This window comes from Bos grunniens, chromosome 12 (assembly GCF_055505025.1).
Source record: "Bos grunniens cultivar Pamir isolate PY7600 chromosome 12, Bosgru_T2T1.0, whole genome shotgun sequence".
NCBI classification, from domain to species: Eukaryota; Metazoa; Chordata; class Mammalia; order Artiodactyla; family Bovidae; genus Bos; species Bos grunniens.
The window spans coordinates 26,212,958-26,224,983 of record NC_141176.1 but is presented as its reverse complement, the minus strand read 5'-3'; the positions used below and the strand labels follow the sequence as shown (position 1 = coordinate 26,224,983).

Genomic DNA, 12,026 nt, shown 5'->3' with positions numbered 1-12,026 from the left:
TTTGTTTCACTATCTTTTAATATCCATCACTTTACTTCTGTGTGTGCCTGAGGACCTTGATATAATGGATCCTTTTATTGCCATGGTACTGATTAGCATGAATAGATCTACATCCAGTCCCCAGTTCCCTACACCCAACAGATTAAATATGTATCTAGTTATCTTCTAGAACAGAATCTGCCACATCACTCTGACGTCTAGACGTGCTGCCCTTTCTGAACTATTTTTATTTGGAAAGGAATCCAAGGTTTCCAAATAACCAGATCTTCCACTTGGAAGATGCTGGGTGCTGGTTTGTGACCTTGCCTTATGTAAACATTTTAATATCGGATCCCTAAAATCCAGAGGCTCCCCCAAAGGGGATTAAAACATAATCCCCTCTCTGTTATCGCTGTAGTGGATTAACTCTGTTCTGTCTGCGGCCGGTTTGCTCCCTGAAGGCTACAGCAAAAAGACTCAGCGCTCCTTAAACATGCTATGGAATTGGAAGTTGTAATTGGAGATTTCCAAAGGACAGGAGTAAAAATGACACACTATTAAAGCTGAATATTTCATGAGTGCCTTTCTTAAAGAAGGACCAGTTCGAAGCGCTTTTATAACCGCCCACCACCGACCCCCCAGGAAAAAAAAAAAAAATCCCAATTCAGTAGAAGCGTTTGGAGTAAAATCAAAAGGAAACGCAGCCGCCTTTCAGATAGTCAGAGAAACAGGTAGCGGAAATGTGTTCCCCGTTAAAAGTTCACAGAATTGTGTAATTAAAATTCGTAATTAAAATTGTGTAATTAAAATACCGTCTATTTCGGTCAATCAGTTTCTGTGGTTTTAATAACGGGTATCATGATTTTTACCTTTTTTCCAATTTGTTTGGATATTTTAAACTGTTTCTTAAGAGAACGAAGCAGTTCGCCATTTTTAATGTTTTTGACCATTCATCGTCTCCAAACACCAGAATATTCTATGAAACCAGAGATCAGTAGCTTTCCGTGTTTAGAATGAGGACTTTGCTTAAGGTTCATCAAGGCCCAAGGATGGGTAGGAAGACACAGTTTCCGAGGTGAATCAGGTCACCTTCTTTCTCACCTCGCCCCAGTCAAGAGTAAACCTCCCGGATTTCTACCGAAGAGAAGTACGAAGAGTGGCCTCCAAACGAGCGACACGGCGGCTTAAGGGTTAAGGGAGCGGTTCTAACCGGCCGGAGCGCGGGGGGCTTCGGAGGAGCGCGCGCGCAGACCCTCCAATAAACACAAAGGAGGGCCTGGGGAATAGAAACCCAAATCCACTTGTAATCGTACAAGAGATTCGGGCATAATTACTTGAGCAACCTAGATTAAGATTGATGAGCCTTTAAAGTGGCGCTTCAGATCGACCGCCTAGCCCTTTGGAAAGAAAAACCTTATGGAGCCAAGGCGGACCCCTGACTCCGTTCGGCCCCAGCGGAAGCTGCCCGCCCGAGACCCGCGCCGGTAGCCGGCGCGCCCCAGGGCCGGGAGGGCTCCCCGGCTGCGGGCTTGAAGGGGCTGGGAAGCGGCAGAGTGAAAGCAGGGGCTCCTCGTGAGCCCGCCCCGGGCGGGCGGTCCCGACCGGGATGCAGGCTGACACCCAGTTTGCCCCACAGCCATACACACCACCACCCCCAAACCCCCGCCCTTTAAGCGCGACAGCCGGCCGATTCCTCCCTGGTCCTCCTGCAGCAGAAACGCCCGGCTTTGTGCAGGATGGTTGTGAACTCGGCGTGTGCCGCTCCCTGGAATCGTGGGCTCCGCCGCGGTCCCCGCACTCGGACGGGGACCAGGCCCGGCCTGCTCGCCGCGGTTCCGGCGGTGCGAACGGGTCTCCCCGCGAGGAGCCGCCGCTCGCGAGGGGCCCGGGCCTGAGCGGCCGCACGGGACCTACCTTTTCATTCCTTTCCCTCTACTGTTACTGTGACTCATTTAAGTGTGTACTGGAGAGGGTGGGTTGGGGGTGAGGGGGGTGCGGGGGTAGAAGGGAATATAATGAGCCCTGGCTACAGAATAACGAATACATTTTTTTTTTCTAAGTCTATATTTTAAGTACAGACTTGAGGGGAGCGAAGAATGTCCCCGCTCTACGGGGAATCTTAAATGGGCAGTTAAGTAACCCCCTCCCCTTTTGAATTAATATTCTAATACGTGAGATTTTTAATTTTCGATTTTAACTCAGGTGGAAGGAATTCGAAGTAAGCACCTTAGGAGGCACACTTTCTAAAAATCTCTTTACTGAAGCTTAGTTTTTCTAGTCCCCAAAGTTGAGAAAGGGCACTTTGCAGATGCTCTTCTGAGAATCGTTTTGTTCAGTCGTCTTACAATTTCATAATGTTTGGCTTATTACAGGTGAGAAAAAAAATCACTGCTACAATTTTCCTGCTTTTCTGCATAAACAATGTATTTAACGTCCGCGTTTTGCGAGTGTATCGATGTGCGCGTGGGGATACCTTCCTGCAAGATGCAAACCCGGTAGTGCAGTGGGGTTTACATATTAGACCTGTACCTCTTCACATCCTCCCCCCCATCCTGGGGGGCCGCTGCTGCCCAGTGGACGGGATTTACACGTTGGCTGGTCTTTGGGGACCGTGCTGACTGCCCTGAGCGTCTCTTCCGAAAGGAAAGCCCGTGCGTGCTCAATGGAAAATTAGGGCCTGAGAGAGTCATTCTGCACTTTTAAGTTGGTTAATGTCAGCGCCCCACTAACCATGTAGGATTTCTAGGCAGAGGTTGTAAACTTGCTTAGTGAGGGTCACTTATTCGATTTTGTGACCTCTTGGGTTTTTATAGAATTATTTATCTCCAGTCTGGTTATAAGAATGTGTAACAACTAAGCAGACCTATCTCACATGAAAGGAGCTTGCCGCATAATATAGACACTTTTTTTCAGTGCATGTTTAAAAACCTGAGGTGCCCTTCCGGGAGGGAGCAAGCAAGGGCAAAGAGGCACAGCCTGACTCCTCTGGTGCCTTCTTCTTTCAGGTCCAGTGGTTCTCAGCACTCCTGCCCAGCTCATTGCTCCTGTGGTAGTGGCCAAGGGGACTCTCTCCATCACCACGACCGAAATCTACTTCGAGGTAGATGAGGATGATCCTGCCTTCAAGAAGATCGACACAAAAGTGAGTTAAAATGATTCCGTGTGCAGTACTGGTGACTTTGTGGCAGGCAGGAAGTGGTTTTCAATTTTGCTTGGTTTTAAATGACAGTGGGGGAGGGGAGCACATTCCCATCCTCCTCATAGAAAATGAAATGAGTGAAATAACACTTGCTCTATTTTATGGGATTGGAGAATATAGTAACCATCTTAAATCCTGTTATTACATTTTAACAGTTTCTCTGTGCTAGTGCCTTTGTGTGCACTTGGGCAGATTTGGTAGTGAAGCCAGTTGCTCCCAAGTCCCTGGGGTACAGCATCTCAGATTCTCTGGGAAGACTGGGAAAGGGCTCATGGAATTTCTTACTAAGGTCACTTTTAATTTCCAAAAGTATACATTGAAGTATGAATCACTGTTTATTAAAAGATTGTAAGAAAACTATGGAGGGGCATTTAGATATAAATTCATCTCTATTATTACATCCAGTTTTCATTTCCTGAAATAAGAATGCGTTTTATATGTGAATTTAAGAAGAGAAATCGATTCTCCGAGAAGCGTTGCTTTAAAACGTGTATACATAGTATGTATTGGTGCTCAGATGTTTAAAGATGAGGTCTTCTGTGGTTGTAGTGCTGGACAACATATATTTGGATGATTTTAAATGCATAAGTATTTGTTTATTATATTTTATTTTGTAAAACTTAAAACCTGAGTATTCAGCAGCTCTATACCTCTGAAGTTTCTTCTGAAATCAATTCCATTGTTGTTTTAACTTTTATGTTACTGTGCCATTTGTAAACTTTTTTTTCCTGAGGCTATCAATTCAAGAACATAAGTCATGCTAGATAAACAAGCATCATTTTACAAAAATCTGCCTTTAAAGTATTTTTCAGAGGCAGTTGTTCTAAAATAGCAAAAAACAAATACTCCCAAAGATCCAAAACTTTATTTGTGTTTAATTTATATATAGAAGCAAAACATTATAAAATGCTATTTGTGGAATAGCAATTAAAAGTCTCAAATTTACCTGCACCTGAATTAACTAACCAGGGCCCATAGGTGATTAGCCCCTCCCAGACGTGTTGACTCTTAAAATACTCTGGAGGATAGTCACAGGACTTCTTTTATTTCTAGCTCCAAAAGAATAGAATTTTGAAAATGAGTTTGAATGTAGTGCATTTGATTTTAAATCATTTAAAGTTTGTCTTTATGCTTTTATCATTGGCTTGCTCTATAAAGTAAACAGTAATTTTGGATTTCTGATTAATTTATCCTGCCTGGAACCCTTACTGCATAAAATAAGGTTTGACATATATTAGGTCAGAAATTACCTTCATTTTATTAGCATAGTTTTCATATACAAATTTCAAAAGTTTTATTAGGACTTTGTTAAGTTCATTTTTCTCGGAGTTTGTCTGATTTTTAACTCAGCAACCATGACTGTCATGACATATTTCATCCTTATAGTGTCAAAAATTCTACATAAATAATTAACCCAAAAGAGCAGGCTTTCAAAGGTAGATTTAAATTGTTTCTGTTGTCGAATGGAATAGTCTTATAAGTAAGTCAGAAGCTAACAGTAGATCATTATATTGTGTACCTATACAAAAAGAGCTTTTTGCCAATATTTTAAGGTTTTATTTTTAATTATTTCATTAGCATATTTCTCAAAATGTTTAAAATATTCAAGTGGTTCAGTTTTCAAATTTAAGGATTACATCTTTTGACAGGAAAACAATTTAAAGTGAGACACAACAAGTTTTATTTTACTTCATTTATTAGCTTCTAATTAAATAAAAACCAGCAACAGAAATTAAAATCTAAATCACAAAAGTAATTATCCAGTGTATTTCAAGTGCATTTTTCAAATATATAATTCAGATATTCAAGCGTTATTATATAAGCTGAATTCAAATTTCTTTGAATATATTTAAATAACATTTCAAGTATATTTATGGAATGTTAGAAATAGAACAAGCAATATATTTGAAACAAAATGTAAACTTTTTAAAGTTCAGACACTTTTAAAGACAGATAAAAGTACCAGGAGGAAATCTACCTTTAAATTATATCTTTGTTAGTGGAAAATGTCTGGAACATCCAAAATGCCAATTTAACTTTTGTTCACCAAATCACAAAACACCAACATCCACACTTTCAAAGACAATGTGAGATCACAATATTTGTTACAAATCAAAATATACATTACACTTTTCCTTCAGATGGCATATCCAAATCATGTTTACTCACAGCCAAGATTGCTATAATCCTCTGATAGTTAGCATTCACAGCGGTCTTGCGTTACAGCCAGGCTGTTTTCCGGGTGTTCCTGTGTACTTTTCAAGGGCGATAGGAAATCCTTTGTAAAGAAGTCTTCTAATACTTGTGGGTTTGGGGTGTTCTCCATCTGCTCTCCCTACTTTTTCTCCCCTTGGAGGGGTGGGTGAGATGATGCCTTAAGCGGTTGCCTTAGCACTCCTTTTGAAGGAAGAGATTGTTTGCACTGCTGAGTGGAATATTAGATAGGAATCGAACAGGAAGTTTACACTGCATGAGAACTTTTCAGAATGAATAGTATAATCACATTTCGGCTCTCGATTAAAATTGTCCTCTAAAGTTTCTCTAAACTTTTCGGGTTGGTCAGGATCTCCCTCGCCAGTCGCCACGTTTGTTTGGCAGCGTTCTCTAGAGCCGAGTGAGGTTTGCCTTGAAACAGATCTAAGTTCGGTAGGAAGTAGTGAGGACAGCGCCGGCACTGCAGGCAGGAGATGAGTTGCAGCAAAATCCCGTTCAGCCTGTCACCCAGGCAGGACTCGTCCCAGTCCGACTCCCGGGGATGCTTCTCACACTCGTAGGAAACCAGAGTCTTCATGTGGTAGTTGTTAAGGGGCTGGCCCGGCAGTTCCAGGTGACGATCCCGCAAGGTTTTGAGGATGGAGAGGCATTTCTTCCTGCAGCCCCCCATCTGCAGTCTGTTCTCCGCTTCCGCGAACTGCAGCACCCAGGCGTCGCTCTCGGCCGAGCTCTGCTTGCCGGCCAGGGAGTGGCACTCCTTGGACAAGAGATTGAACCCTTCCGCTTTGACCTCCGCCACCCGGTTGGGTCCCGGCCAGGGGATGTGGGGAAGTGGCCAGTGGGCAGCACTCCTGGGCCAGATCCCGGTGCATTTAAAAGCCGGGGTGATCTGCACCACGTACCTGTCTCGGATCCTCAGTTTCACTTCGCTGGTGTCCGCCACCATCTTTACCACATCCCTGTAGCTACACTTGTCTACCGCCTGAGCCACCAGCGTCTGAAACCTGGACCGGATTTTGCGCGCCGAGAGGTAGCCGGAGGCAGTAATGAATTCCACCCAGAGCGACATGCTCCTCTTGCGGCCGTCGCTCAACTTGAGCACGGCGCAGCCGGGCAGCGAGCCGTCGTCCACAAAGTTGAACACCCCCATCTGGTTAAGGTAAAGCACCACTTCGAATTCGGTGGGGGAGATGACCTCGAGGCCCTCGTAGCGATTGTCCATCTCGTTGAGAGAGCTGATGAACCGGGGCTCCTGCACCTCCACCTCCTTCAGGACGTCGGAAACTACTTTGCAGACTTCCCGGATGGTTTTGGCAATGGCAGCTTTCCTGGCTTGGCATTTTTCGTTGTAGTATTTATTCAGATGGTAAACCAGCTTGGCCTGGGCCGCTATCATGTTGGGGCAGAGATCCGGGTTGTACACCGGAGTCTCGCAGTAAGCTGTGGGATCCAACGCGGCTGCTAGAGCTGGAGCCAACTTCGGTGGAGAAACGGGCCGCGGCGCTCGGAACTGTACCAGAAGCGTCTCTCCGAAGTGCGGCGGCGGCTGGGGACTCCCTCGCGCTGTTCTCCCCTGCCTTTTATCTTTGAGCCCAGCCGGCCTTAAAGTGAAAGGTTGTTCTCCCCCCACCCCTTCTCTCTCTCTCTCTCTCCGTCTCTCTTCCTCTTTTAAAGAATCCTTCCTTGTGTGAGAGAAACGCGTGCAGAGATCACCTCAGTTATAAAAACAAAAGTTGCGGTGAGACCCAGCAAAGCTCTTCCAGTAGTCAAAATAATCAACCCTTTCCGTATTTATTTACGCTTGCCCGTGATCATGGTGTGTGCCGGGCTGTGAATCGGATGGAGGAAAAGTGTGCTGAGTGTGCGTCGGGGATGAGTGTGCGCCTGTGTATATGTCAGAAGAAGCTGCTGTTGGTTTGTCTTAAGAGCCCAGATGCACTCGTGTGGAAATTATAAAGGCAGGGCCAGGCAGGCTGGCGGCCAATCGCCACTGGGCTCGTCACGACAGCCTCCGTCAGCTCCAGCCCGGCTAATTAATCCCCCCTCTTGGATATAGGCACACAAACTAAAGGTAGGAGGCTGCTGCTGGGCAGAAAACCACCCAGGCCACCTAGACAGTTTTGGAAATCAGGAGGAATCTCTCAGCTTTGGTATTAATTGAAGCATATTGACGTTTTGAAAAGACTTGGCAAAGGGGTTCTCTTCTGTGCTGAAAAACCCTGCTTGTCTTTTTAACCGACGAAATGCAAATACAGGTGTACTAATGGTCATCCATCAATTGGTGAATTAGATGGGGTTTTCTAAAACAAAAGTCACTAACTTGCATTTAGAGTGAGATAATTAACGCCTGTTAATCCTGGAGGTCTTTTTGAATGCAGGTTGGGAGTTTGCTCTTCAGTGTATATGCAGGCTGGTTTTGGATGGACTGATACCAGTGTAATTTTCTGGATGTTCCCATATTAGAATGATTTTTTTTTATGTTATGCAGTGTTTTACCTATGTTTTTCTCCTCATTTGAAGTTGTTGAAAGGAATCTGAAAATGACTGCTGTTAGATGTTGTCTACTCCAGTTTAAGTTGGGATGTTTAAAAAATGTTTAGTACACCCCTCCCCCCATCTGCAGTCCTCTTTGTACTTTGATAGACTTGCCCAACATTATAACCAGGACACTAACTTTTTGTACGCACTGGCAGACATATCTGTGAAAGAAAACTCTCTGAGATTCAGAGATTATCTTAATGTGAGTTCATAATGAGGTGTGTTTGAATACATGACAGTTCAGGAGAGGTCATGGAGATGAGACCTAGGGGCAGATACCTATCCTGAAAATTTGTGTGTTCGGGCTTTCTGTCTTGTCTACAGATGTGTTAATTTAGGATATATCTTCTCTCCTAAGGGATCTTTAGTGGTCATCTGACAGCAGACTTCTAATTTTATAATATTGCAATGACTTGATTAAGGGAAATGGTTAAGATTTTTAAAGAAAATTAATTTGCAGTCACCTGGGATTTTAAAATTTACATCATTTTTTAAAAAAACTTTGAAAGAAATCAATATTTTTAAATTTGGGAATCTAAAAAAGGAGGGCAAAATGGATTTATGTAGAGCTTTTTTTTCCCCCTGCTGGTACCAACTGCGTGCTTGATGTACTGTAAGTGGAAGAAATACTACTTAGGGGTTCTGTAGTTGTTTTTAAACCTAGGCAGATTTTTAACACCCTACCTTGAATTAAGACTATTTCCAGCAAAATCCTATAATTCCTGGAACAGGTTTGTAGTCACTTTCTTTCAGAGCCACTTGTAACAAGATCTTGTTCAGGGCTCCCACTTTCTACTCAAGCGTTTGAATTTTTTTTTTTTTCCTTTCTTCTTTGCACAGGTACAGCATCATACTTTTTTGTTATCCAAGGGTGGTAGATTCCGATTTAGCTTAAAACAGTATATTAGATTCGGGGCCCACAGCATCCACCTACTCTGTTCCCCAAGAACCTTGCACCCCTTTAGGAGCAGGGATTGGGCGTAACCGCCAGCCCCTCCCTACTTTGGCACCGAGGCGGGTGAACGCACTACTACCTTTTGGCAGTTGGAAGAGAAGGAAGAGGAGGCAAGTCACCGCCGGGGAACCTGCGGCCACGAAGACGAAGATGTGCCGGTGGTCTCTGGGGGAAGCCACCTCTGTCCCCACCCAGTGCAGGTCCCGCGTGCTCCCTGCCGGTCCCGCGGCCCTACGCTCCCTGACCATCCTTCTTTCCTCTATCTGCTCCATGTCCCATAGGTTTTGTGTGTGCGCGCTTATGTGGTATGTGAAAACCTTATTAAGGGTCCCGGGTTTCTCCACGTTTGCTGCAAGTGTTCTTCCCACGCTCCCCGCCGCCGCCCGGGCGCACGTGTGGTAGCGGCCGAGCCCGCGCTTTCTGGTCCCGGGGTCGCGGGGCCCTTGCGCCCAGCGCGCTCTCCCTTGGATTCAGGTCAGAGTGGCCGTTGTTTTCTTGGGCCACCTGCAAATGCCCCCAGTTGCCGAAGACCTGAGGCAGCCTGGGATTCGGAGGCCCCGAGGCCGTTCGGGGGACCGCGGCGGCGGCCGTCCGGGTGGGTCGGACTCGAAGGACTCGAGGCGCGCCGGGCGGTAGCGCTGGAGCCAGGCGCGCAGGTGGCGCATCTTCGGGGCTCACTGTGCGGCTTAATTGGGTTAAAGCAGAGCTAAACGCCAAAGCACTTTGTGCAAACTAATTGGTGTAAGCAAGGCCTTTTCACTAACGATTTGCACTTTGAAGAAGAAAAATGGATGGTGAGAAAAGGACTAAAAACTCGTTAGTCCTAGAGTGTTCCCGGGAAGTGAAGTCTTTGGGCTTCAAGGACGCTGGGACCGTGTTTCCTGAGCTGCTTCCTTCAGCACCCTTCACGCTGGGAGCTGACAGTGATTTACATAACATAGGATTCACCCACCCGCTCTCATCACCGCGGGTGAACTGGGCGCCCTAGAATAATACTCCCGCGCAAGTATTGCTTGTTGCTGCAACACCGTGATTTTCTGTTACACTGAACACGTGAAATGAATTGCCTTCTGTAGCTGATCCTTCCAGTGATCTCAGACACCTCTCATTGTTGAAGGGAAAATTAAACTGTTCTGAGGAGTGTGCTTTCTATTCCCCCCCACCTTTTTTTTTAATTGAAATGACCTATGGAGAGGAACTTAAAATATATAGTACGCTTTTGTGTAATTCTGCTGATTTTCAGCTAGGCTTTGGAGATAGATCTGATTTGTTGGAGCGATGTATTTAACAATTTTAAAGTAATTTTTATAAAATATCATTTGACCTATGGAACTAATTATTTTATATGGTTGTGTAATGCACGGAAATAGCTTAAAATCAATTTTATTTACTTGTGAAAAGTTCATAAAACAGCTCTAATGACACCAGTCTTGTATATATACATTTTTTTTCACTATAAACATAATCATAGTAGTTAGTATTAGAATGAAAGCTTGTGTGTGTCCAATGCTTCAGGATATAAATACTTAATTGTTTTCATTGATATGCTGTGCGGACATCTTTGACAAGAGCTAATAATAGAATGATAATTGAAGAAAACTGACCTAATTGAAGAAAAGACCCCAAGAATCTCAGGATTTAATGATTGTTTGAGATGCTCATATTTGAGTGGTATTTGGGATATTAAGGTCTAACCAACTTGACTTTTCCATTTCACTTAGTTCACTAGGTGGCTTTGATTTAGAATGTTCTATTATTTTTAAAAAATGGAGAAAATCACAAGCACACCATTGTCAAAAATTGTAAGAATGTTAATGAATATAAAATAATTAAATATTGTGATCCTTACTACTTCCAAGCATTTAAAATAACAGTGGTGAAATAACTTTTTTCTAAAGTGGTATTTCCTAGGTAACTTATTCTCCCTTCTGTAAACCTACATAACTTATATGGGACACACAAAATAATGGGCAAAGAGACACCCCATTAGATTAAAGAAAAACTCTATTATGTTGAGAAATGTAGGAATGCAGGGTTTCTTTTTTTTATCTTAATTTAAATATGAATTACATGTTCATAAATTTAAGCAATTGTGACCTTTCATCTGGAAAAATGTATCTGTTAGTTAGAGGTTATGCACACACATATTAAATGCACAGATAGATACTGTTCTGTTTTTTCATTATCTGCTGGCTGCTATTCTACTCACAAGTATTCACGAATATAAAGTTCTATTTTTTTAATATGTGCTTATTACACTGGGGAGATAAAAAGAATATGAAGTTGAGTTTATTAAATTATTTATCCCTACTGCTGGAGTGGTTTTGAAGGCTCATTGTACACATCTGATTTCTTCCCCTGCCCCCACCACCCCCACCCCGAACCCATCTCCTCTTTTTTTAAAATGCACCTAGGCTATTTCATCTGTTTCATTCTGCCAGACACAATATATTTCCTTTTTAACACTGGAGAAATTAAAGACAGATATTTGTGCAGGGTTTTCTTTATGTGTCACATTAAATAAAAATAGAGGGAGTTTTTCTGGTGATGTGATTTGATGGTGCATCTATACCTTTCTTTCTATTGTGACTCCTTATGTAAGAATACTTGAAACAAAATAGCTTGAAAGCTTCAAAAGTTTCAGTGAGTTCTTAAAATAATTATTTCATATTTTAATATCGTCTATGGCAAAGGAGAGCAGAGAATTGAGATCATTGTTGGCACAATTTAGACCCTATTTTTCTTTAACCAGAGTATCTTGATAATTGTGGTTACATTTAAAAATTATTTTCTTAATTCTTCACTTGAATATTCTAGACTGTTGCCTCAGTTTTCCTCATTCCCCTAATACATGATCATACAGTCACAATGGTAGCAGGGAGTACTCTTTTTTTTTTTTTTTTTGCTTACTTTGTTGCTTAGAAAATTTGTTATTGGTCTTAATAAATGTTGAAAGTAATTTTGAGATTAAAAATAGAAATTGGAAGTGTACTTTACCAGAATCATCACCACTGCTAGATTTGCACATTTGAGTGATTCTGGATAACTCTGGCCAAAACCTTTCTTTTGGTAGAAAAAATAAATTTAAGCCTTGATTATTCAGATCATTGTCTCAGTTTCCTCACTTATTTTGAATGTAGA

At 43.0% G+C, this 12,026-nt stretch overlaps 2 protein-coding genes across 11 annotated transcripts in view; one reads left to right on the top strand and one right to left on the bottom strand.

The window, feature by feature from the left end:
* NBEA (neurobeachin) overlaps nucleotides 1-12,026 on the top strand; it is a 672,061-nt gene that overhangs the window by 457,928 nt on the left and 202,107 nt on the right. For 8 of the 10 annotated variants that reach the window (XM_086329378.1, XM_086329374.1, XM_086329377.1 and 5 more), the window contains one exon: nucleotides 2,985-3,121. In XM_086329378.1, the coding sequence (XP_086185504.1) occupies nucleotides 2,985-3,121 (137 nt within the window). Of the gene's footprint in view, nucleotides 1-1,248; nucleotides 2,352-2,984; nucleotides 3,122-12,026 lie in introns of those variants that run through there. The other 2 variants (XM_086329381.1, XR_015138069.1) reach the window with 2 other exon arrangements.
* MAB21L1 (mab-21 like 1) lies at nucleotides 4,857-7,315 on the bottom strand. Its single transcript, XM_086329382.1, has one exon. The coding sequence runs from the start codon at nucleotides 6,786-6,788 to the stop codon at nucleotides 5,709-5,711; it is 1,080 nt and encodes a 359-aa protein (XP_086185508.1). The 5' UTR covers nucleotides 6,789-7,315; the 3' UTR covers nucleotides 4,857-5,708.

Coding starts and splice junctions, on each gene's coding strand:
- MAB21L1 (XM_086329382.1), bottom strand. CDS start 6,788: ATGATAGCGGCCCAGGCCAAGCTGGTTTACCATCTGAATAAATACTAC.